General features: G+C 42.9%; 1 protein-coding gene across 3 annotated transcripts in view; it reads left to right on the forward strand.

Moving 5' to 3' along the window:
• Positions 1-8,909: 8,909 nt before the first annotated feature.
• cttnbp2 (cortactin binding protein 2) overlaps positions 8,910-27,977 on the forward strand; it is a 71,604-nt gene continuing 52,536 nt past the window's right edge. For 2 of the 3 annotated variants that reach the window (XR_003867461.1, XR_003867462.1), the window contains exons 1-2: positions 8,910-9,428; positions 13,326-13,433. Coding sequence is in view for 1 of the 3 variants with exons in the window: in XM_029697082.1 (XP_029552942.1) it covers positions 9,348-9,428; positions 13,326-13,433 (189 nt within the window). In the remaining 2 variants the exon portion in view is untranslated. The remainder of the gene's footprint in view (positions 9,429-13,325; positions 13,434-27,977) is intronic. The other variant, XM_029697082.1, reaches the window with a different exon arrangement.

Consider the following 27,977-nt stretch of genomic DNA (forward strand, 5'->3'; position numbering starts at 1 on the left):
TTTCTGGAATTTTCTAAGCTGTTTAAAGGCACAGTCAACTTAGTGTATGTAAACTTCTGACCCACTGGAATTGTGATACAGTGAATTATAAGTGAAATAATTTGTCTGTAAACAATTGTTGGAAAAATGGCTTGTGTCATGCACAAAGTATATGTCCTAACCGACTTGCCAAAATAAATTTGTGGAGTGGTTGAAAAACTAGTTTTAATGACTACAACCTAAGTGTATGTAAACTTCTGACTTAGATTCGTCTGTCCATAACACGTTTTTCCAATCTTCCTCTGTTCAGTGTCTGTGTTATTTTGCCCATCTTAATCTTTTATTTTTATTGGCCAGTCTGAGATACAGCTTTTTCTTTGCAACTCTGCCTAGAAGGCCAGCATCCCGGAGTCACCTCTTCACTGTTGACGTTGAGATTGTTGTTTTGCGGGGACTATTTAATGAAGCTGCCAGTTGAGGACTTGTGAGGTGTCTGTTTCTCAAACTAGACACTAATGTACTTGTCCTCTTGCTCAGTTGTGCACCGGGGCTTCCCACTCCTCTTTCTATTCTGGTTAGAGCCAGTTTGTGCTTTTCTGTGAAGGGAATAGTACACAACATTGTACAAGATCTTCAGTTTCTTGGCAATTTCTCACATGTAATTGCCTTAATTTCTCAGAACAATAATAGACTGACGAGTACCAGAAGAAAGTTCTTTGTTTCTGGACATTTTGAGTCTGTAATCGAACCCATAAATGCTGATGCTCCAGATAATCAACTAGTCTAAAGAAGGCCAGTTTTATTGCTTCTTAATCAGAACAACAGTTTTCAGCTGTGCTAACATAATTACAAAGGGTTTTCTGATGATCAATTAGCCTTTTAAAATTATAAACTTGGATTAGCTAACACAACGTGCCATTGGAACACAGGAATCATGATTGCTGATAATGGGCCTTTGTACGCCTATGTAGATATTCCATAAAAAAATCAGCCGTTTCCAGCTACAATAGTCTTTTACAACATTAACAATGTCTACACTGTATTTCTGATCAATTTGATGTTATTTTAATGAACAAAAAAATAGCTTTTCTTTCAAAAACAAAGATATTTCTAAGTGACCCCAAACTTTTTAACGTTAGTGTATATATATACAAAAGTAGTGCACTGGGCCTTTATTAGTCCTGTATTAGCTGACCAATATAGCCCTCTGTAGCAAGTTTAAAAAAAAAAGAAGTATGGAAATATCTCATTTATGTAAGTATTCACAGTCCTGAGTCAATATTTTGTAAAAGCACCTTTGGCAGTGATTACAGCTGTGAGTCTTTCTGGGTAAGTCTCTAAGAGCTTTCCACACCTGGATTGTGCAATATTTGCCCATAACGCTCTTCAAAATTCTTCAAGCCCTGTCAAATTGGTTGTTGGTCATTGCTATACAACCATTTTCAGGTCTTGCCATAGATTTTCAATTTGATTTAAGCTAAAACTCTACCTCGGACACTCAGGAACATTTTTTGTCCCATATGTGTGCTGCCAGCCTCCGGGAGCTGCTAGTCATTGAGCATGGTCTGCAGTCCTTTGCCAGCTTCTCCTGGATCAACTTTGTCAAGCACACCAACCACAGACACTACCTGTATGTCCCTCAACAGATACGTACACCATAGAATTAAATATAGAATCATAGGGCCTATAATTATAGGAGGATCTTTATGACGTACACACCCAGGCTGAGTTAGGACAATTCAGCGAGACATGAAACTGTGTTACATGGCATGACATATTTCTGATAACAGTGTGTGTGAGTGCATGTGTGTGTGTGAGTGTGGTGTGTTTGTGTGTTTTTTATTGTGTGTGTGTGTGTGCATATGTGACAGAGACATTTAAAACCATTGCACTGTTATAGCTAGCTGTCCAACCAATCCACTCATGGCATGTGCTACTCCTAGGCTGGTCATTCTGGCAACGCTCAGACTGTATCTCTGGCCCTGTCCGGATGTGTGTACTACGGCACCACCCAGCACGAGCTCCTCCGCGCCGTGTGCTTCAACCACGAGCAGACCCGCAGCGACCGTGACAACCACATCAGCGTTGTGTCCTGGTAGTTCTATTTTTTTAAGAAACTAAATATGCTTCTCTGCTGAAATCTGGGTAAAATATTGAAAGGAATGTGAGTCTTATTCAGTACATTTACTTATTGCTTGCTTTTCTAATGTCTACCAACCTTGCCAGCTAAGATAGCTAGACAAGCTAGCTACTCTAACTTGATTGATAGCCTGAAATGGTTTCTTGGTAGCTAGTTATGAGGCTGGGAGATTGGGAACCTATCTGGGTTAGCTAAAGCCAACTTCCTAAAATTGCTATGTGGCTAGTAGTATTACAGAGATACAGAAAAAAAAAATATATATTATTTTTTATTAATAATAATAAAAAATTATAAACAGAACAATTCATAGGGGGCAAGTGCCCCTGTGCCTGCTATGGGCATGTCTCAACAGGCTGTACTAGTGTTAAACACACATCTTGTGTTTCTGCCCTCTCTCGTGAGGATGTGTTGGTGACTCACCGTTGAAACATAAACAGAGTGAAGTTCAATAAACCGACATCTAAACATTTATTGTATTTTTGTCTTAATGTTTTTTTTTGCAGTGTGGATACCACTGCTGGGTTCAAATAGTATTTGAAATAATTTCAGTGGAACCAATAATAATAATAGTTTCAAAACTGTAAACCCTGCCCACTTGGCACTGTTGGGAGATTAGAGCAAACGCTCAAAGTATTTGAAACATTAGCTACCGAGGTTCGAACTGCTGTCAGTCCCAATACCGACCACAAGGGGGCAAGAAATTACCACAGAGCTTTGACAGTGATCCCATTTATGAGTATACTACTCTATCAATTCAATTCAAGGGGCTTTATTGGCATGGGAAACATATGTTAACATTGCCAAAGCAAGTGAGGTAGATAATATACAAAAGTGAAATAAACAATACAAATTAACAGTAAACATTACACTCACAGAAGTTCTAAAAGAATAGAGACATTACAAATGTCATATTATGTATATATACACAGTGTTGTAACGATGTACAAATGGTTAAAGTACAAAAGGGAAAATAAATAAGCATAAATATGGGGTGTATTTACAATGGTGTTTGTTCTTCACTGGTTGACCTTTTCTTGTGGCAACAGGTCACAAATCTTGCTGCTGTGATGGCACAATGTGGTATTTCACCTCTATCATCAGACTCCCGAACTCCCACATTGAAATTGATCTGAATCCAGAATATGTTTTAGTGCATCAACATTATAGACACTGTCTACCAAGATATATTTAACAGAACACATCACCATACCTGATTTTAAAAGCTCAAAATGTTAACGTGTTTCAGTTTCAACTTTTAATATATGCACAAGTACAGTGAAATGCCTTTCTAGCAAGCTTTAAGTGTTTGCATGGCACAGAACCTAACCTGCATGACTTAATGTGAGCCCTTAAGTGTTTGCACTTCAATCAGATACCAACAGTAAGTGTTTGGTTGTGATAAAGAGCTGACGAGATGGATCAATATATCTTCATTACCTGCCAAAGCCAAATAGAGGCTATCACTTGCTGTGAAAGTGTAGGCTATTACCCTACCATAATTACAATTATAAGTTTGACGGCTGTCTGCATTGTGGCTTGGATCCCAACAGACATTCTTCACAAACACAATTCTTCCATTGTGACCTGATCTACTTGACCAAAAAAAGACACATTCTAGTTCAAAGGGTTTGGTCGGAAATGTTAAATAGAGTCAAAGTCAAATCTGATGAGCTTTGTGTTACACGTAATGTATTGAGACTCATTGATCCACACAATACTACCTGCGGGACAACTCCTGAACGAGTTTGTCTGTTTATGCATGCACGATTAGGGCCCTGAGTTCTTCCTCATGATCTGACCAGGAAAAATTCCAGGTCCTAACTATGGCTATAAATATGAAGTAGGGCCCAGAGGTATTCCTGGTCAAGTCACACACAGGGCCTTAAATCTATGACAGTATCTGTGTTATAGTTTTTTTTTTTGCTTTGAAAATATGTGGTACATTTTCACAACTCTTTAGTACAAAACTCCAAACTGGTGACACTTGTAACGCAGCCAGTTTTTCATTCAAAACCTGTCATTGTGCATTCATTTGGATTGTAAACATCTCTTACCACACAACCATTGAATCAAAATGAGAGTTTATTGTGAAATATAATAAGAACATTGGTTTAATCACCAAATAATTATCTCTTTTCAATTTTGTCGTTTTAACTACCAGTTCCAATGCAAACAATGCAGGATACAGGTTTCAAATCGCCCTGAGAAGTGCTGAAAGTAAAATGCTACAGTACGTAAATTACAGTAGATTACACCGTTTTCACATTTGACAATACACCTACATTACCCAACAAAATTGACAGAAAATCTATCATTTCCATAATATCTATCCAATGTGTAATCAAAGGTGTGATCAATGAAGACATCCTCTACAAACATTCATTATTTTTCCAGATATAATTGCAACATAGGTGTACAGCCTGTAATCAAATGTAAGAAATTAAATGAAACAAATTAAATGAATGAAAATAAAACATAAAGTTTAGCACGCATTCATTTGCATCAAGCCTGTCTTGAGCATAATATAATTTACAGTGAAGTCTCATATTTGAATAAACTTTATTGATCCCAGGGAGGAAATTGGGTAAAAGTAATAGGCCAATTTTGACTTTACGGCAAATGTGAGGTAGGTATATATGGTACAAACCTTGTGCTCTTTCCTTGTTTTCCTCTCGAGGAGGGAAAGGGGGGGATGGTCTCTCTCATGACTGACACCAATGCGACAATCAACTAAGCAAAGTAACCATCAGAGAGAGAGAGAGAGACAGAGGGAGAGAGACAGAGAGAGATAGAGGGGCCTCTGTAACCGGAGATGTGTGGACTGGACAGACAGTAATAGATGAGGCCAGCTATGGGGTTCTGGCCTGAGGCTATGCTACACCCCCCCCCCCCCCCCCCCCCCCCCCCCCCCCCCCCAGAACTTTGAGGGACTTGGCTCACAGTGACTCGCTCATTGTCGATACACACAGCGGGCACAATGGCTTCCTGTTGGTGACGAGAGCGGAGGGAGAGCAGGGTGGGCACTGGGCAGCTGAGCAGCAATCACTAGTTCCAGTGTGCTCGTGCGTTGGGTCGTTCCGCGGACAGACCAGGCGGCCCGGGAAAAAAATGACTTCGTCCCGGATGAATCTCACGTCCTGGCGAGAGCTTCAAATGGGGAGACACAGAGGGTCCGGATAGTGACTCAACAGAGAGAGAGGGAAGGAAGAGAGGATGTGGGGAGGAGACGAGGAGGGGATGGAGGACAGAACTGGGCCACAACTCTTCTTGATTGTCCTGAGTGGCTGCCAAAGGCTGAAACAGACCTCTCTCTCTCTGAGCACACTGAACAAGAGTTGCTGATGTCCTTTCTTCTCTCTCTTCCCTTTTCTTCTCAATCTCATGACCTCTCTCTCCCTAAAACGTTGGACCAACATCCTCTGTTTGAGGAGCAGGAGGACCAGGTGCTACAGCCACACAGTAAAACACTACTGCAGTGTGACTCAACACTTTACTGTCTGTAAAGTGTTGACAAACCACAGGGAGTGGAAAGCAGCTAATAGTGGTCATTGTGGTTAGGGTTGGGGCTTTCAAAGGTGCTAGCGGGAAGTTTGTTTGCCACCATATTTCCATGTTTAAAAGAAAAGTCATTTCCACCTGCCTCATCTGTTACGTTATCCTAGCAATTTAACTGGTATGAAATTATACAACAAACCACAAAGCAGGAAAGGAGGAGAATTTGTCAGAGAGACAGAGAGCTTGGGAAGCAGGTGGAAATAATAGAAAGCAAGGCACTAAGGCAGTCAGGGAGAGGAGACTAGGAGAGAGGAGACTAGGAGAGATAGACACAGGCTAAGAGGAGAGGCCCCATCTCAATATGGAAGGAGGTGTTGAAAACGCTAAGTCTGCACTATGGCAAGTAAGGAGGGGCAAGGAATGAGATGGAGAGGGTTACCCCCCCCTCGCCCCTCCCATCCACCTACCCAGGCTTTTAGAGCGAGTCCTAGCCTAGGGTCGTGACCCTGATACTGGCACCAAGCGTCAGAGAGAAAGACATCCTTGTTACAAACAGTCCCTGACTTCAGTTCAGATGGATACCACAAAGATGAAGTCAGACTGAAACTTCATGACTTCAACACCGGACATGGCTGTCATTCCAGCCGGGAAGCACAATCTGCCAATGTTACATGTTTGTTATAGATGACACAGTAAACACATCGTTTGATTACCTTTTTAACATGCACTACCTGTTTGGTAATGGTAGACTTGGTTTGCATTTACAGTACATGTAATGGATCATGATAACTATTTTATGACACTTGGCATGGGATACTGTAGCTACGAAAATACACCTAACTGTTAACCCCCAAGAGCACAATCTGTCAGTAAGTGCTCAGTACTAGTTGTTCTGGTCTGCTTTTACTTAAAATATATTACTCTTTTTTTTACATTCAGCATGGAGTTCAAATCCAATATCTAATTCAGAGGACCTGTCTGTCAATCCTAGACAGAAAGAATGCAGGGGATCCAGTTCTGAGAGGTCTCCTCTATCTCTCTCTCTCTGATGGTTACTTCCTCTGTGGGCTGTCCTGAGTGTCCTCACATCCCGCAGGGAAGAAACTCCATATACTGTGTGTTAGAAACAGATCTAGGATTTAACCTCCTTGAATACTTACCTTAGGGTCAATATACCTTGGGTCAATATGCATGCACGCAGGAGGACTTCTTTGAATCACTTCTTTTAGGTAGGATATCAGTTACACAAGGCTTAAAACCTGTGGGGCCTAAGGGCCAGTTTTGGTTTAGTGCATAGTGTAACTACAGCACATTTCCTAAGATGCATTTATCCCCATCATAATATTGTTCTACATCATTTTTTTAAGCATCCCATAATGCCTTATTCTACATTGTTAAAAGCTCGAGTTAATTGCTAAGCCCCTGTGCTGTGGTTCACCTCAGCTTAAGGATAATTGTTCTGTAGTACATTGCATGAGCGCTGCTGTATGAACATCATGTGAAACGAGGCTTCATTAGATGCTTCTGCTGCAACACACAGATGTATGCTAGCCCTAATTTAATTTGATCACAGCCTGCTGAACGAGAGGTAGGGCAGGTCCACTACTCCCAAATGGCACCCTATTCCCTTAATAGTGCACTACTTTTAACCAGGGCACATAGGGTACCCATAGGGCTTTGATCAAAAGTAGTGCACTGTAAAGTGAATAGGGTGCCATTTGGGACGCAGATCAGGTCTACTGTTCCAAAACACCCACTGTCCAGCCCCAGCCTGTCCAATATCAATAGTTTCTGCTGTGATGCCCTGGGAACGCTGGTTGGCCAATTAGCATAAACATGATTAGCCAGATTTGGCCCGGAGTCAGCGTTCAATTAGGCCGGTTGAGCAGTAACAGTAGCTCCCCTTCTGCGGTTTAAAAATAGCAGTGTCTTTGTAGCTAACAGCACCGCTGGTGTCCACAGCACACACGGTCAGTTACACACAGAGGGTAACTGTCAGTAACAAACGAGACCAAGAGTTCAAACCAAACTTCCACTTTGGTTTTCCTCGGTCTCACAATTAAATATAAAGAGGTCTTGAGGTTGAACTCATGGGAGCGAGGAGGCAAAAGGTTGTAACTGAGGGCGGTTTATTTTGGGCTAAAAGTACTCAATGCCATGTTGCATTCTAATGAGGATGATGCTTATAAAGTAATGTAATAAGTAAGTTCACAGTCATTATTTTCCTGAAATCAATTTTGGAACTTGACAGCTAAGTAATGCGAGTGGAATTTTTGTTGACTGCCAGTGGGGCCCCCCTCAACCAAACAGTCCCCATAATCTCCAACTAACGACACATTTCCCTTCAGCACCATGATGGAGAAGAGGGGATGGAAAATATTATCTCCACGTAACATCTCCAGCAACGTCCGGCGATCTGCAGCAGATTCAGACATGAGTTTGGGGATTTGACAGAACAATAATAGAGTATAGGCTATGTCTGGCTGAGACCCAAGGGCCTGATGGGCCACATCAGAAATCAATCATTTTGGGCGCAACTGGAAGTCCCCTTTAACAGAGCACAGAAGGACTGGCAGCTGTCCACTTTGATTGGGCCCAGGATAAATGTGATAATTAAGACAACACAGTACTTTACTATAAATACTTTTATAATATGACAGATGTAGGTGAGGGAGTGTTGAACAAGGTATACTACTGTGCAGGTCATTTCAAAGCAGCAATGGCACTGGCTATTTAAAACAGGGGTAAACACAAGCGACTGTCAAGTCTTTATCATAGGCCTACAATACATCATCATAATGCGCTGGCAATATCCTGTATTTGACCCAAATAGCGTATCAGTGACCTGGTTCTGTACGACAACAAGCAGGCTAGGGATCACCCTCTAATCCTTAATGGCACATCCGGACGCCCCAGTAATATTTATATTCATATCCATGATGATAATCTGTGGAATGGAGAGCCATTATTGACAGCATGCAAATACATGGCGACAGATATCGCTTTGATACATGACCTATCCGAGCATGTAGCAATCCATCGGCTAGACATCTCGCTTACAATGACAAGTCTATAGGCCCGAACTTTAATAATTAAACACATTATAGGCTATAATGTATGACTGGCAGGAACATGTAACCTGTAAAATAATAGTGGGTATCCATTTGCTGGATATTTTATAATGCACTAGGGGGCCTATGCTATTCTGTGTAATCCAAATAGGCCTCTCGGCTTTGGCTGTTGGCTGTTGGCATGCAACAACAATAAATCCTCAGGTTTATGACTATGTGATTCACAAATCCACAGCCATAGGAAGGGTAAATAGGTAACTTAGGCAGTAGACACGGTGGGGTTCCTATTCAGAAATAGGACGCAGCCTTGGCTCCGCTCCTATTTAGCGTTCCTTTCAATCGCTCTTTTAACGACCGTGCAGCGCACCTCATTTCAAGTTGCGAACGCACGATTCGCATCTGGAATACGCCTTGGTTCCACGCCTACGGACAATTCCCCCCTCTACCAACCTGCGTTCCCGACAAACGCCACGGTCCGGTCTAGTCTAGACTGTCTCGTACGCCGAGGCACATTTTTTCTCTCTCGTGTTAGAGTTTTTTTTTTGAGGCTACAGTCGTATGTGAGATTTGCATTCAGCAGCGTAATAGTTAAAGCGGTACCGAATGCGTTGTTTTATGTTCTGTGTGGTGCCCGTACTCCAGCAGACCGCTACAGCAGGAAGATGGCGTCGGAGGGAGCGAGCGGGGAGCAGCCTCCTCCGGTACAAACACTGGCAACCACAGTGCTTGGAAGTGTCGAAGCGGTGAGACCTTTTTTCTATTATAGCCAGGTCTATATGTTTATATCGTTGGTTTCCCCCGTTTTGGAATAAAGGAAAGGGAATAAGGAGTTAGGAAAGGCGGCACATTTCTCTACGAATCTTGAGTGTTCATCTTGAAGCAACAGCAATGTGTTATTTTGGCAATGTAGAGAACAGCAAAACAAGGGTTCTCTGATTTGTGTAGACACAGACTATACATATGATCAAAGGCTTTTATGGGAATTAAAATCCTATAGAAAGGCAAGGGAATTGGGGTTTATCTATCACAAATAGGATAATAGCTAAAATGTTGGTTCGGCACATATGGGGAAACGTAGTTAGGCTATAAAGCACTGATTTGCGATGGTTACAAAGGGGGTTTCAATCTGTACTTACATTTGAAACCCAATTTGGGCTATAGGTTTTCGCTTTCACCAGACCGGGATGTAGGCTACTCGCCTGAATACGAGCTGCTTTTGTATATGGCTGTTCGATGCATAATCTTACCCTTTTTTCACTACGTCAACGCTCCAAGTTTAAACGAAATATGTTGATTGCTGTGTGTCAGTGAGGCTTCGACGTGAATATATTGTTATCAGATGTAGCCTAGTTGGGCTCTTGTGTTTGAAAAATCTTGCCTTTACGGTTAAAGAGAGAAGGCCCCTATATATCCTATGAGGACCCCAAACCTCAGCTCTTGTCTGACCACAAAGCATAGCCTATTTGCAGTCAAGAATACGGTTTCCTATTCTGTATAGGCCTACTAATACTTCAGATTTGACCTGTGACCAATAGAACAATATTAGAAATGTTGAATCTCAGTGAAAGTGTTTTGTTTGTCTGCAAACTCCCCACTAATCGGACTGAGCTGCACTTGTTTTTTAAGCTCATCTATCTGCGACTTCTCACATTGGCCCCTCGTCTCGCAGACAGGTTGCAACATGTGTGCCAGGGCACCGGCTTGCTACCCCTCTGTGCAAATTAATCAATCTTTTTCCCCGCCGGAGGGGGCCATGCAACCTTTCCCTGGTTGTGGTATGCTTGGATGGTTCCATGTGCTCTGTTCAGTCAGGCCATTGCCCAGCACCTATTCTGCATGAATTTACTGACTGGTCAAAAGAAAGCAATCTCCCATTTGCCACTTGACCCTTAGCTACATCATATTCTACCCTTGTTTATATGTAATTGAGCATTCCTATAGGGCACAGGAAATATATAGAACTGTTCTGGGTTTGAGGTTCAAAGGTTATTGAAAATATGGACTGTTCTTGACTGGAAGATCCCAAGGGACAGCTGTTGAAATTGGAGGAAGATAAGATATGTGGGTGGTAGAAAAAGGCAAGAAAATCAATAGCGATGGAAAGGGGGCAGAGTGAGAGCAGAAAGAAAGCAAGAGAGATGGACCGAACGAGAGCAGTGAGAGAAGAGGGGGGGTATGTACACCGGAGACATGTCTAAATTGGTCTTAATTTCAGTGACTCAGCTGGCATAGCTCAACTGTGTTAGTTAAGCCAGCCGTGCTCTACTGAGCGCGTTCAGTGCACACTGCACTCCTTCCTTGCTTTAACGGCCCGTTCTGCTGAACAGGTACCCGCGACAACAGCACCGCACCGCAGCACAGCAACCAACCGTCCTCTCTGACTCGGCCGTATATCTCTGCCTGTCTCTCTCACGAACCGTCTTGCCAAACATGCCAGGCCAAGGCAGGCCAGCTAGCCTCTCTTCAGGGGGCTTCCGCTTCTATGCCCCAGTTAAATAAAGCTCTTTGCATACCCCTGCAAGACCCTCCTTTGTTTGCTCTCGGTGGAGGAGTTTCTCTTGTGAAGGGTCATTGAGGATCGGCTAACTTGGTTTAGAGAGGGGTCAGAGGGTGAAAAATGGTGGTGGTGTGGGGCCACACTAGTCACCTCCCCCAATTCACCCTATAGCACTAGTTAGTACGCATACATTTTTTACTACTTGTTCTGTTGTAGAGGGGTGTCTAATTTATTTGAATGTGGCCACTAATCCAACCTATTAGGCTATAGGACAGAGCGATAGCAGTTGGCTCTCCCTTCCCTCCACATAGTGCAAATACACACTCACCCACACAGAACAGCTATTTTGAAACTCACGCCTCATGGAACAAATTAGCATTAGCTTCCCTCACCTGCTCACTGTGCAGAAATGCAGGAGGGTGAAATGCCACCCGAGCACATTGACGAAGACTGGGGGCCCACATGACAGGCTTTGGTTTGGATAGTGTCGTGCAAGCCTTCCGAGACTCCCAAATCCGATTCTCCAAATGGCTCACTGGCAGCACAGTCAGGGAGAATGCTGTGTGGGGTTGGTTGGAAATTGATTAGGTTATTTTTTTTTTTTTTTTCAAGCTTTCAAATCGATCGCTGGATTCTTTCCTTTTAACCCCCTCCTGTCTTGATTGGTGCTGTTCAGAATGAAATAGAATGCTGTACTTTCTAAGGGCTTAAATCATACTGTAGCCTGGTTCGCTTGCTTGCACTACTACAATTATTTGACAAATATGCATTAGGCTAAAACCTGTCTCGTTGTTGGCCTATGATTTACGCAAAAGTTGATGTACCGGTATTTCAAGCTCTGAGTGTCTTGTCTTCAAGACATAGTATTTGAATGCCCAGTATTTAGGGACACTTTGAACTACAGCAGTCTGCTAAAAGGTCATACCAGCTGGTTCCATATTCCATATTTTGTCCGTGATTTAAGAGAGGGCTTTGAAGGAGGCTGCTGGGTCAATGATGGAAAAATGGAGAAACCTTGGCAGGGATTGAAACGTATGATGGTAAATCACGCGTCTATGGCAGGGTGATCGAACGTCGTGAACAGGTACAAATGAATGTGCCTATGCGCAGATCCAATAGAACACTGTGACTAGAGGCAAGGGGGTCGTCTCTCCCTCCCTCCAGATTATCTTTGGTTTATTATGTTTTATTGAACAAATAGCCGTGCAAAAAGGAAAGCTCCTCGGATATAAATTAAATTGAAAAATGGAATTGGATGTGTTTCTACAAGAGAGATGTTCTTGTTCTCTGCAGATGTTCTTGCCAAGTAACTTTCTCACATCCAACCTTATCTCAGTGTATCTCTGCCTGTGAGGTTCTCTCATTTTCATTCTACACCTATATGAATTTAGTTCAGTTAAATTCCCAATATCTTCAAAAGCTGAGGATGACTAGACACGTTCTTCTTATTCAATCAGGACAACGAGTCTTCAGTCTGTCATCTGTCAGTCAGTTTTACACTGTTGTCTCTGTCATGGAATGTAGACGACGCAGCCACCGTTCCGATGTCCTCGCTCCTCACCGTACTAGCGACCATTCGGATAAACCCAGGAACACCGTACAGTCTGACATTTTCTTGTTTTAAGGATGTTTTATTTCCCTTTTTTAAGGGCAACAGTCAGAGAGGATGGAAAAGCTTTTAATTGATTGAAGCAGCAGTAGAAAGTGGTCCGGTTACTCACAATTATCCTCATCCTCATTCTTTCTCCCTGTCCGTTCGCCCTGCGGGTCCGTCTGGCAAAATCAGCGTTTAATGATGTGGCTAAATGTAATTGGACCTTAATAGCCTCAAGGTTCGTCCAGATGTTTAGGTTTCATTAAGGTAATGAAACTATCTGAGGGGATGAGTTATGTTTGTCATCACGCAACTTGCAAACCCAACTGTTTTGTTGTTGTTGGTGGTGCGGTTGGCAGTAAGTTGGTGTTCTGAAGTTCTACGTATGTCCTCCTTTACCCCAAAATGTGGGATTTCCCAAGGATTAATAGAAGCATGTTCTATAGAACATGGTGTCAAATTATTTCAGGAGAAAAATGTGTTCTAGTTATACAAAACATTTTAATATGTTGCAAATATAACTTATCTTTCTGTGTGTGCGTGTTGCAGAAATGTGAGTTTAACATGGATAATCTGAGCAAGCCGGAGCTCCTTACCCTGCTCAGCATCATGGAGGGAGAGCTGGAGGCCCGGGACCTGGTCATAGAAGCCCTGAGGGTGAGTCTGGACCACACACACACACACACACCTAAGTTTTCAGTACCCTCATGAGAAAATGCAATTGGGAATTGAACCGTTGTTACAGATGATGCAAGCTATATGCGGACAGTGATGCGTCAGTGTTTACTTGTCAGCGATATGGAGGAAGGATGCTATTTGTGTAGGGTTATCGTTGTTGTAAGGACCACTTTGACCGAAATCTGGAAGTTCTACAGTAGGGATGAAGTAGATGAGGTTACTCTATTTGGATTGAGAAGGTTCTACAGTACAGATGCGATGGATGACAGACGAGGCAGACAAGGTGACATGGTCTCCGTTACTCTCGGTTTTGTGTCCTGGCATTGAGGTGACTCTCTGTCCTCCTCTGGGGGCTAAGTAGCAAGTTATTTCTGTGAGAAGAACCTTTCAGGACACTCTCTCCCTCTCTACCCCCCCCCCCCCCTCTCTCTGCTGTATTTAGGTCAGAATCACACCACTGTATTTTGCTCGCTGCTCCACTTTGAGCTGGTCCTGTCCTCTTAAACTTTTTAATAGGTTTCTTAATGTTGAGTAGTTCTGGGACCAGGGCTGGAGATGGGATTGAGGCCAATCTCTTTTCTTAGCCTCTGGAAAGTGATATTGAAATCAGCACGTTGTTCTCTGCTGGCGAGAAATGTGGTTTGCCCTGTAGATATTGCAGTTTTTCTTTGATGTAGTGCGTTTTTTTTTGTCCTTATCGACCCGACTGGCCTTGAACAGTGTTTTCTGGCATCATTTTTTTCTTCCTTGTGTCTAGGCACTGGCTGTGATTGGTTTGGATCTATACAGTGCATTCGGAAAGTATTCAGGTCCCTTGACTTTTTCCACATTTTGATACGTTACAGCCTTATTCTCAAATGAATAACAAACAAAACAATCCTCATCGATCTACACACAATACACCATAATGACAAAGTTAACAGATTTTTTTTGTACTTTTTTCAAATTTATAAAAATGAAAATAAAATACCTTATTTACATAAGTATTCAGACCCTTTGCTATGAGACTTGAAATTGAGCTCAGGTGCATCCTGTTTTTATTGAGCATCCTAGAGATGTTTCTACAACTCTATCGGAGTCCACCTGTGGTAAATTCAATTGATTGGACATGATTTGGAAAGCACACACCTGTCTATATAAGGTCCCACAGTTGACAGTGAATGTCAGAGCAAAAACCAAGCCATTAGATCGAAGGAATTGACTGTGGTGCTCTGAGACAGGATTGTGTCGAGGCACAGATCTGGGGAAGGGTACCAAAACATTTCTGCGGCATTGAAGGTTCCCATGAACACAGTGGCCTCCATCATTCTTAAATGGAAGAAGTTTGGAAGCACCAAGACTCTTCCTAGATCTGGCCGCCAGGCCAAACTGAGCAATCTGGGGAGAAGGCCCTTGGTCAAGAAGGTGACCAAGAACCCTGATGGTCACGTTGACAGAGCTCCAGAGTTCCTCTGTGGAGATGGTTGTCCTTCTGGAAGGTTCTCCCATCTCTACAGCACTCCACCAATCAGGGCTTTATGGTAGAGTGTGCCTTTTAGGCCATTACTGTCATGTGCCTTTTACCACTCCTCAGTAAAGGGCACATGACAGCCCGCTTGGAGTTTGCCAAAAAGCACCTAAAGACTCTCATACCATGAGATGAAACCAATATTGAACTATTTGGCCTGAATGCCAACCATCATGTCTGGGGGGAAACCTGGCACCATCCCTACGGTGAAGCATGGTGGTGGCAGCATCATGCTGAGGGGATGTTTTTCAGTGGCAGGCACTGGGATGCTAGTCAGGATCGAGGGAAAAATGAACGAAGTACAGAGAGATCCTTGATGAAAACCTGCTCCCGTGCGCTCGGTACCTCAGACTGGGGCGAAGGTTCACCTTCCAACAGGACAATGACCCTATGACCCTAGCCAAGACAATGCAGGAGTGGCTTTGGGACAAGTCTCCGAATGTTCTTTAGTGGCCCGGACTTGAACATCTATGGAGAGACCTGAAATATATCTGCAGCGACGCTCCCCATCCAACATGACAGAACTTGAGAGGATCTGCAGAGAAGAATGGGAGAAACTCCCGAAATACAGGTGTGCCAAGCTTGTAGCGTCATACCCAAGAAGACTCAAGGCTGTAATCGCTGCCAAAGGTGCTTCAACAAAGTACTGAGCAAAATGTGTGAATACAATTTTAAAATGTCATATTTCAGTATTAACTTTTTTTTAATGCATTTGCAAACATTTCTAAAAAACAGTGTTTGCTTTGTTATTTATGAGGCATTGTGTGTAGATTGAGAAAAATACAATTGAATCCATTTTAGAATATGGCTGTAACGTAACAAAGTGGAAAAAGTCAAGGGGTCTGAATATTTTCCATCTCTCGTTCCCTCTTTCTCTCTGTTTCTCTCTCTCGCTCTGTTTCTCATTCTTTCTCTCTGGCATTCATGCCGGCTTTGTGTTCTTCCCGGCTCCCTCCCTGTAGATATCATATCTCTGCAAAAAATTAATAAAGCCCTCTTTACTATCGTGATCACTGTCCCAAACACAAAGACCCTACTTGTTCTCCCTGAGATAAGCCTGCTCAAAGAGGGAGGAGAGCGATGGATAGAGAGGGGGGGGGGGGGGGGCTATACCCTGAGAGAAAGAGAGTATTTCCCGTTTTGTTTGTCTATTTCACTTGCTTTGGCGCTGTAAGCATATGTTTCCCATGCCAATAAAGCCCGTTGAATTGAGAGGAAAATAAATGCGAAGGGGAAATTAAAAGAGTTGACAGAGATAAGGGGCCCACGTCTTGACGTCTTGAGAAGGGGAGAGGCTGACATCCTCTGTGGAAGTGGGATGGACGGCGTGCCAGAGAAGATTTGGCTGACAAAGTCCCCTCAAATCACCAGAACGAACGGAGCCATAAAGTGTCATCTGGAGACCAGCTGGCTGCAGGCTAGAGCCATTGATATCACACAGTTCGACAAGTCCTCTTCTTTTAAACCAACCACTAGTGCTGTGCCATTTAACCAAGATTTCACTTTGTTGTAAACAACGAATTAATTTTTTCCCTGTGCGTTCAATGAGCACCACACAGTTTCTCTAGAGATACATCAGATCCAGCCTGAACTGTGCGACGTAATAGGGAGTTATAGTTTCCAGCAGGCCGATATTCTACATATTTTAGCGCATACAACGTGGTAATTAACTAAAATGACCCTTGTTCATTGCGCATCTACTTGTCCGGTCTGCGTTTCTTTTACACAAAGAATCCAGGTGATATAGAGAGCAGCTGTAGCTCTACCTGAAAGTACATGATCTAAGTGATTGATAGTTGGTATTCAGCAGTCATAAAAGTATGCCTTATTTACTTTAAAGAACTACTAAAATAGTTTTGTCAGACAGCAGCTCTATAAAGATGACTTGGAATGAAATAAGTCATCAAATAAAACAAATGTATTACACAACTGAAATATTTTATTAAAGTAAAGTAATTTGAATAAATTATTATTAAGTGATAAGCAGTAATAAGCATCATGGGACTTGTAGTAATTGTTTTATTCTCAGTTACAGCATTCAACCCACATAATGCATTGTAATAAAATCAACAACAAAAAATTGACAACCGTGATAATTTAAGAATTGAACCGAAACCAAACCGACCTCAAAAAGCACTAATCGCTCAGCACTACCAACCACACTACGGTACAAAACAGCAGACACCTCGAGCCACCCACTGTCCCTAATATCGCCACACATACAGACCTCTGAAATGTTGACAGACTAAAGTGTGGTGGGCCGTTTGGCTTGGTATTGGCGTTTTTGTGTTTGCGGTGATTGGGTGTTAAGAGGCTTTTGTGGCGACGACTAATTAGCATGTGGCTAAAACTGGCTGAGCCAGCGAATCAGTTTCATCTTAGAGAATAAGAAGGGCCGTAAACAGATTAGCCAAACGAGACCAGTCACATGATTAGTGCAGCAGTACAGCAGAGCACTCTCATTCTTATGGTGGCTGAGCGTGTCTGTCAATGATCAACTGTCAACAACCAGGGTTTAGTAGCAGTTGGTCCGGGCAACCACTTAACCTAAGACTGGGTAATAAAATAGTTTAAAGGTGAAATATGCAGAAATCGCTCCACCATTTCCTGGTTTGGTTCCTAATAGTTTGTCTAATTTCAGTTGGTGACAAAACAAGAGGTCATTGTGTAGAGAATCATTGTAACATCTAAACCGCTGTGAAATATATTTTCCATAACCCCAAATTATTTTATTTTCAGCTGTTTGAAGCTGGTGTACAAAACTGAAAGTAAAAGGCACTGGAAGCATAGAAATGGTGCATATAGAACAGCTCTACCACTTATTAGACGCTTCCAATGAGAATGGCAGATCTATAACTCGCATTTCTATGTGAATTTGGTCAGGCATCCAAAATGTGACATATTGCAGCTTTACAGTGGAAGCTCTTTCAGAGTGCAAAAATCTCCCATGAGGGATGTTTGTTCCATAATTCATGTAAAGAATTCAAGCTATGTGGTGGATCCCCTGATTTGACCTATGCAATTGTTAGATCAGGGATTATTTCATGGAAGTAAGGAAGGAAGCATTTTATAGGCTAAGTATTCCAAAAGGGCACAGGTCCAGCAGACCAGGCATATACTACTTCCACCCACTACTAACTTTGGTTCATTCTCTCGCATGCTCCCAACAACAGAGCTGCTGCGTGTGATCTCTTGTATGAGTAAGATGCTATGATACCCTTATACTTGAGGCATTATGTAGCCAACTTTTATGCATAGCATAGCAGGATGCCCCAAGCAAGTTTTATTTATTCAAAATAATAATTTAAGCCTTGAGACATGTATTGTGTGGGGGTGGTGATGATGGTGGGCGCTATTCAAAGCAGGGTTGTAACATGACCCAAAAATCTCCATGAGGACTCTATCGCCATGTGGGGGGGGGGGGGGGGGGGGGGGGGGGGGGGTCTGGTTGCTATGCGGACATCAGAGCCAGGTGGTTGGCTGGAAGCTAATTTTCTAGTGTGGCGGAGAGAAGAGGGTTAAACTAAGACTTAAGACCAGCCAAGGTAGACATCCAGTTATCTATATATACATACATACACCTGTCACTCTGCCTCTCCGGGGGATTTATTTAATACATTTTTATCTCCATACAGGTTTCTGTTTCCAAAACGAGAATCTGTAGACTACCCTTTGCCAAAATAAACTTTTTTATTTTATTTAAATGCGTTGTTTAAAATGTATTTTGACACTAATAGGGGTGGGGGATTGGAAGCCCTGTCAGACTGAGACAGGTTAGTCTCTGGAGAGAATGGAGTCTGACTGTGTGGTTGACCAAGTGTCTGTCTTGAAGAGGGTCATTTCACACTGGAGTCCTCTCTCTCCATCCAAGTGGCAGCCAGGCAGTCTCTCTCTGTCTCTCTCCGTGTGTGTGTGTTATGTTTTATTGTCACATCCACTGGATAGGTGCAGTGAAATGTTGTTTTACAGGATCAGCCATAGGATCAGCCATTTCGGTTACTGGCCCAACACTCTAACCACTAGGCTACCTGCCTCCTGATAACACAGAGGGATTGGAGAGGAGAGAGGTTTAAGAGGTAGGTCTTAGGAACCTGCTCTCTCTCACTCTCTCTCTGGTGATTGGCGGGCTACAGGGTAAACTGTCTCCCGGATGATTGGATGACGCAGCACAGGCCTGTTTGATGTGCGTCAGGCATCACTCTAACGTTGCGCGAATGTGTTCACTCAGGGTCGTTCCACCTTGATTGCAAATGAAATAGGAGAAGGACACCGAAATAGCCCCCCTCTCTTTCTCAATCTGGCTTTGCTGTGTGTCTATGTGTGTGTGTGCTTCTTTTGGCTGTGTGTGTCTGTCAAGGTTACCGTTGGCCGGTAATTGCTGGTTTTTGTATTTAAAAAAAAAAACATTTTTTAAAGCCAATAAATAAAATGTTTGCCGGCCAAATTGACCAGAAGAAAAAAACTATCCCATTGCATAATAATGCTTTTTTTTCATTAATGGAAATACCAGTCGATGGAAATACATTTCACCCTCATGCTTATCGGTCTATAGGTTCATTTACATCATTTGGTGGAATTATATTGACGCATGTGTATTTTCATTAGTCATCATGTATCTTATCACATATGCACAGCATACAGAGCCTATTTTAAGTGGAATATCACCTCCGCGCTAGATCCTCATCTCGTTGCTGCTCGAGATAAACCTGCTTTTAAAAGCCCAGTCATTGCGCAGCAATTCGAAATGCAATCGCATGTTAACTGTTTTTGCCGGCCGCTAGGGTTGCAAAGGGTCGGAAACTTTCCGGTAAATTTCCATGGGAAGTTAAGCCACAGGAATTTGGGGAATTTTGCTAAAATTCATCAAAAAAGTTAGTTTATAACAGTGAACCATCTTAACTGACTTGCCTAGTTAAATAAAGGTGTATAAAAAAAATAAAACATTCGGCAAATCGGTGTCCAAAAATACCGATTGTTATGAAAACTTGAAATCGGCCCTAATTATTCGGCCATTCTGTTTAATCGGTCGACCTCTATTGCAAACGGTTTGAGGGAGCGTGCAATTGGAATGCTGACTGCAGGAATGTCCACCAGAGCTGTTGCCAGATAATTTTCTGTTAATTTTTCTACCATAAGCCACCTCCAACATCGTTTTAGAGAATTTGGCAGTACGTCCAACCGGCCTCACAACCGCAGACAACGTGTATAGCGTTGTGTGGGCGAGCAGTTTGCTGATGTCAACGTTGTGAACAGAGTGCCGCATGGTGGGGGTATAGGCAAGCATAAGCTACAGAAAACAAACACAATTGTGTTTTATCCATGTCAATTTGAATGCACAGAGATACTGTGACCAGATCCTGAGGCCCATTGTCGTGCCATAAATCCGCCGCCATTTCATGTTTCAGCATGATGATGCACGGCCCCATGTCGCAAGGATCTGTACACAATTCCTGGAAGCTGAAAATGTCCCAGCTCTACCATGGCCTGCATACTCACCAGACATGTCCCCCATTGAGCGTGTTTGGGATGCTCTGGATTGATATGTACGACAGTGTTTCAGTTCTTGCCAATATTCAGCAAATTCTCACAGCCATTGAAGAGGACTGGGACCACATTCCACAGGCCACAATAAACAGCCTGATCAACTCTATGCGGACGAGAGGTAAATGTTGGTCACACCAGATACTGACTGGTTTTCTGATCCACGCCCCTACCTTTTTTTGTAAGGTATCTGTGACCAACAGATGCATATCGGTATTCCCAGTCATGTGAAATCCATAGATAAGGCCTAATACATTTATTTAAATTGACTGATTGCCTTCTATGAACTGCAACTCAGTAAAATCATTGAAAATGTTGCATTTATATGTTTGTTCAGTATAGTTGCTAATTTAGAAAACTGTTGTACATTTGGTCAACTAAATAGTTAGAAGGTATCTAGCTGGCAAACATTTAGTTGGGAATTCCATACTGTAATTAGATCACCTGGCATATGCTGCACAATAGTGAGTGACTCACAAGGCTCCGGTCTCTCTCACTGTTGTGTGCTTGTAAACAAACACCATGTGACTGGGGGACTACGGTAAGCTTCATAATGTGATAGGTGAAATGAAGAACAATGTTCTAACAAGTTGACTGCAGGTATTTACTTAAGTAGCTACAAATATTCTAATTCATAAAAAAATATCAGGAATAGTTTCAACGGTATCGGAAAACCATCCCGTGGCTTTTTCCAAATACCCTGGTATACAGTATACCCTCCCAAGCCTATTTTCATATCAACTTTCTTTCATTGTCCAGAAGCCAAAGGCACAATCCTAGTCATATTAGTAACCCATCCTAGTTGTTGCATCTTTAGATCCCCCTCTTTCTCCGTTTTTAAGAGATTTTTTTTCCTTCTGTCATATATGGAACCGCTCGTATCCGGTGCGCTGTTTAGAATGGTGTTTTCCTGCAAATTGCATTTTGGCAAATGTTTTGAAAATGTCATTTGTATTGGCTGCTTCATCACAGAAGTGATCTAAGTATTATTCCTGTCATTCTGAGCACCGTTGGTGGACCACCTAATGGGTTTACGCGCCCAATGCATATATGGGTCCGGTACATTTCTCAACTGGCCGGTCATTTAAAATCTTGTCCAGCGCCACATTTTCCTAATGGAAACCCTGGTGTGTTTGTGTGTGTGCTCTTTTTTTGGCTGTGTGTGTGTGTGTGTGTGTGTGTGTGTGTTGCCTTTGTAGGAGTGCCCCAGGTAGACTGGGCTCCCGAGGGGCGCAGCGGTCGAAGGCACTGCATCTCAGTGCTAGAGGCATCAATACAGACCCTGGTTTGATTCCAGGCTGTATCACAACCAGATTAGGGTTTGACCGGGGTAGGCCATCATTGTAAATATGAATTTGTTCTTAACTGACTTGTTTAGTTAAATAAAGATTAAATAAAACAAATCCTAAGAGTGTGTGCCTGTAGGAGTTTGCACAGGGCTACTGTCTGTAAAGACCAAGCCTGCGTGCACAGGAGGGGTGTGAAAGTTTAAACATTCAAATATTTCAATGAGATTGGGATCTGAAGTTGCGAGACATTGCAAGTCAACAAATTGTGAGGTGGCCGACCTGACTTTTACTCTCTCCGTCGCTCGCTAACTAGCTCGCTATGAAAAATGCAAGTATTTTTGTTCTCTGAAGTATGGCAACTAATCTGTCTCCTCCGTTCCAAAAATACTGAATCTTAGGAGTCTTGGCACTCAGAAATGGGAGTCGACACCGGGAGTAGACGTGCAAGAAGTCAAGGAATGAAATATTTTGGTAGTCGATTCTCCACCGCTACGTCATTGTCGTTAACGGAAAAATGGCAAAGGCAAGCAACAGCAGCAAAGTCCTGAATGGCAGTACTTTGAGAAGTTAAATGAGAAGGAAATGCAAACTTTGCGGGGTGGAATTAAGGTAGAGCAATGGTAGTACATGGGCAATGCTTAACCATCTGACAGCGCAGCTACATTGTGTAGTTATGTGGAATTGTAAGAATTTTTCTTATTGTTTTAATGGAAAAACAACTTTTTTTGCTGTTTTAAACTTTAAAGGGATATTTCGTTTTTTAGCATGTTAGACCTAATTTTCCACATACTTTTAGTGTTTAAGCATCATCCAGACAATTGTTTTGTTCAGTACCATACCTGACATTTCTTTGGCTTGCATGAGTCATATAGTGGTAGTGGCCAGACTCTCACAAAAAAAATTAAGTAATCTGCAAGCATCCACAATTGTGCTTTTGAAGAAAATGGACAAGCTGCTTCAGCCGAAGTATGTTGGCAGTGTTGTTCCGCTCTCCTGAGCAACAAGTATTGTGCTCAGGAGTAGGCGTGTCATCTCTCGCTTGTCAACAGAGCACGTGGCTACACATACAGGAATACGGATAAGGAAAACAAGCAGCATTTCACTAGCTAGGACTAGCATACGGTTAGCCTAGATGTCACTAGCTAGGACAGGGACTAGCATACGGATAGCCTAGATGTCACTAGCTAGGACAGGGACTAGCATACGGTTAGCCTAGATGTCACTAGCTAGGACAGGGACTAGCATACGGATAGCCTAGATGTCACTAGCTAGGACAGGGACTAGCATACGGATAGCCTAGATGTCACTAGCTAGGACAGGGACTAGCATACGGATAGCCTAGATGTCACTAGCTAGGACAGGGACTAGCATACGGATAGCCTAGATGTCACTAGCTAGGACAGGGACTAGCATACGGATAGCCTAGATGTCACTAGCTAGGACAGGGACTAGCATACGGTTAGCCTAGATGTCACTAGCTAGGACAGGGACTAGCATACGGATAGCCTAGATGTCACTAGCTAGGACAGGGACTAGCATACGGATAGCCTAGATGTCACTAGCTAGGACAGGGACTAGCATACGGATAGCCTAGATGTCACTAGCTAGGACAGGGACTAGCATACGGATAGCCTAGATGACAAGAAGAAGCTATATAGGTAGTTGGATTGCTGAAGTAGTAGTGTACTTATTCAGAAGTGTATTTTTTCTGAGTTGTATGTGTGTTTTACTTTTATAACCTTTATTACAAATTACAAATGTCTACAACACATACTTGCAGTCTTTATTTTGGAACATGTTGAAGAACAAGTAACTTTGTTGTTCACATACTCATAGACAGCTATACACCTTGTAAACTCAGCAAAAAAAGGTCGTAAAGACATTAACAGCTTACAGACGGTAGGCAATTAAGGTCACAGTTATGAAAACTTAGGACACTAAAGAGGTCTTTCTACTGACTCTGAAAAACACCAAGAGAAAGATGCCCAGAGTCCCTGCTCATCTGTGTAAACGTGCCATTTGGCATGCTGCAAGGAGGCATGAGGACTGCAGATGTGGCCAGGGCAATAAATTGCAATGTCCGTACTGTGAGATGCCTAAGACAGCGCTACAGGGAGACAGGAAGGACAGCTGATTGTCCTCGCAGTGGCAGACCACGTAACAACACCTGCACAGGATCGGTACATCCGAACATCACACCTGTGGGACAGGTACAGGATGGCAACAACAACTGCCTGAGTTAAACCAGGAACGCACAATCCCTCCATCAGTGCTCAGACTGTCCGCAATAGGCTGAGGGAGGCTGGACTGAGGGCTTGTAGGCCTGTTGTAAGGCAGGTCCTCACCAGACATCACCGGCAACAACGTCGCCTATGGGCACAAACCAACCGTCGCTGGACCAGACAGGACTGGCAAAAAGTGCTCTCCACTGACGAGTCGCGGTTTTGTCTCATCAGGGGTGATGGTCGGATTCGCGTTTATCGTCGAAGGAATGAGCGTTACACCGAGGCCTGTACTCTGGAGCGGGATTGGAGGTGGAGGGTTCATCATGGTCTGGGACAGTGTCAGAGCATCATCGGACTGCGCTTGTTGTCATTGCAGGCAATCTCAACACTGTGCGTTACAGGGAAGACATCCTCCTCCCTCATGTGGTACCCTTCCTGCAGGCTCATCCTGACATGACCCTCCAGCATGACAATGCCACCAGCCATACTGCTCGTTCTGTGTGTGATTTCCTGCAAGACAGGAATGTCAGTGTTCTGTCATGGCCTGCGAAGAGCCTGGATCTCAATCCCATTGAGCACATCTGGGACCTGTTGGATCGGAGGGTGAGGGCTAGGGCCATTCCCCCCAGGAATGTCCGGGAGCTTGCAGGTGCCATGGTGGAAGAGTGGGGTAACATCGCGCAGCAAGAACTGGCAAATCTGGTGCAGTCCATGAGGAGGAGATGCACTGCAGTACTTAATGCAGCTGGTGGCCACACCAGATACTGGCTGTTACTTTTGATTTTGATCCCGCCTTTGTTCAGGGACACGTTATTCCATTTCTGTTAGTCACATGTCTGTGGAACTTGTTCAGTTTATGTCTCAGTTGTTGAATCTTGTTATGTTCATACAAATATTTACACGTTAAGTTTGCTGAAAACAAACGCAGTTGACAGTGAGGACGTTTCTTTCTTTTTTGGTGACTTTATTTACATGGTTATAGCCATAGACATGTTGTGTAATACATTTCGGTGTCATTACGTGTTCAGTCTTTACACATTCTTGAGAATCAAGTGGTTCGGAGAAGCAGGTGTGTACGTCCTCAGATTCCTTTTCTACGGATGGCCTCAACGACGCAGGACGGCATTACCTTTTCCAAGCTTCCTCCTCGAGTGCCAATTCCATCGCAATGCGAAACACAACAAGACAATATTGACTATGGAACAGGGGAAAAGATCAATAAGGGATCATTATAGGAAACGGATAATGCGTTCAAATTGATATGTATACGTTATTGATCGTTTCAATTTCAAATGTTTACTTACTCTATGGACAGCTGCCCCGTTTGGTCCCTCTGGTCAGTGGTCATTTTTTTTCTTCAGTTGATCTTAGACATGGAAAAATGTTTCAATTACTCCTGGGTTGATAAGGGCTGGCAAATCTGCATGATCTGTCACAAAGACTGTTGTGCTGTTAACGACATCACCAGTGTCTTCGGCAGGTAAGTGTTGGCATTATCAAGTCCCATCGGAACAGCAAACGCACTACATTTCGGTTGGTATTGCCTTAAGTTTTTCTCCGATTTTTTTCTCACATTTGCACCACCAGTTCCCTGTCTCTGGACGCTGTTGCTGGTCTGCCGATCTGCCCTTCTCACCTGTTGCCATTCCCCCCCGTCTTCTATCTGTCGAAGCTCTTCGTCGGTATATTATGGCTTATATATAAATATGGTTCTCAATATGCTCATGATAGTGGAAATAGCCAAGTGCCCACAAAGACATGAGATGGCTGTAGGACGTTTTGTGCGGACGTTTTGAAGCATGTTTTTTTTGTCTGCCCACTACCACTATATGGCTCATGCAAGCAACTAAGCCAGCCAAAGAAATCTCAGGAATGGAACTCTGACTAAAACCACTGTCTAGATGATGCCTCAACACTAAAAAAATAAGTGGAAAATGAGGTCTAACATGCAAAAACCCCGAAATATCCTTTTAAGAATGTTTTTTCCATTTGTCACATCCCTAGTGCACAGTGCTGAGTTGTATGTTATGTGCGCACGTTGCGTGAGTATACAGTGGAATGGACCCTCGTTAACAGTAGAAGGAAATTAACCACACACACACACTGTTAATTCACCGTGGGTGTTTTGAGGTGGGGTTTGTTGCTCGTGACAGAATGAGAGGAGCAGCTGCGAGCAGCTGTTACATCACCAAGCAAGGACTGCTGTCGCCCTCGCCTTGGATAAAAGGCCTGATGACCAGGGGAGAGCGAGTCAGAGAGTGACAAAGTGAGAGTTAGAAAGCCCAAGAGAGATGTTAGAGAGACAGACTGTAGCTGCACTCCAAATATCTCTCTCACTATCTGTATTTCTCTACCTCAACCCTTACCTATCTCACTAGCAAAACGTCCCCTGTCATTTTGGGCTGGGAATAGCCAGGGACCTCACGATATTATCATGAAACTTAGGTGCCGATAGGAAATGTATTGCTATTCTTTACCGCGACGTTATTGTAATTTGATGGTCCAAACCCAGATAACATGCAAACCTTTGGCCGACCTATCAAGTTGCGTGGGGAATGTGTCGTTTTGGAGAGCGTTCGCACATTTGGGAAAATGTCGGTCGAGACATCAGAATAGAATAGACACCAGAATGTTGATGTCTGGTCGACGTATAAACGTTGTAAAACTGTAGAGTTTAGAATGTGGGCATTCTACATACATCTGCAAGACGTCTTGCCAACGAGTAAACGCTGTCTGTCTAAACGGCATCTTCCCAATGTATCCTGTATACATCATGCCTACATTGGGCAGACGTGTGTGTGCTATCTGGGAACATATTGCTCACTATATGTCTGTTGCAGAGAGCGCATGAGAAAATGATCAGTCATGGAAATAAAAGTGCTGAAAACATGTTGGCTCACCATATAAAAAGAGGAACAAGCTATAGGATGAATAATACCATAGTTTTGGAGCAGGTACAGTCGACTAGCGCAAACTAACGCTACCTAGCAACAACAACAAAAAAGGTTCACACCCTTAGACTTTTTTTTTCTCTCACATTTTGTTACTGTCTGAATTAAAAATGGATTCAATTGAGATTTTTTTTCTCACCGGCCTACACACAATACCCCATAATGTCAAAGTTTTTCATAATTTGTAAAAATGACCTTAAAATGAAAAGCTGAAATGTCTTGAGTCTTAACTATTCTTTCCCCTTTGTTATGGCAAGCCTAAAATACCTCCAGGAGTAAAAATGTGCTTAACAAATCACCTAAGTTGCATGGATTTTGTTTGCAATAATAGTGTTTAACATCATTTCTGAATGACTACCTCATCTCTGTAACACACACATACAATTTATCTATAAAGTTGAGCAGTGAATTTCAAACACAGATTCAACCACAAAGACCAGGGAGGTTTTCCAATGCCTCGCAAAGAAGGGCACCTATTGGTAGATGGTGTATCAATACACCCAGTCACTACAAAGATACAGGTGTCCTTGTTAACTCAGTTGCCGGAGAGGAAGGAAAGCGCTCAGGAATTTCACCATGAGGCCAAGGGTAAGTTTAAACCGTTTTAATGGATGTCATAGGAGAACTGTAGTTACTCCAAAATAGTAACCTAAATGAGAGTGAAAAGGAAGCATGTACAGAATAAAACTATTTCAAAACATCCATCCTGTTTGGAACAAGGCACTAAAGTGATGCTGCAAAATTTTTTTGGCAAAGCAATGAATTTTTGTCCTGAATACAAATAGTTTTGTTTGGGGCATATACAACACATTACTGAGTACCACTCTCCAAATTTTCAAGCATAGTGGTGGCTGCATCATGTTATGGGTATGCTTGTAATCATTAAGGACTGGGGAGTTTTGCAGGATAAAAAAAAGAAACTGAATAGAGCTAAGCACAGGTAAAATCCTATAGGGAAGCCTGGTTCAGTCTTCTTTCCACCAGACACTGGGAGATGAATTCACCTTTTC

This window comes from Salmo trutta, chromosome 17 (genome assembly GCF_901001165.1).
Source record: "Salmo trutta chromosome 17, fSalTru1.1, whole genome shotgun sequence".
In the NCBI taxonomy this organism is placed as follows: domain Eukaryota; kingdom Metazoa; phylum Chordata; class Actinopteri; order Salmoniformes; family Salmonidae; genus Salmo; species Salmo trutta.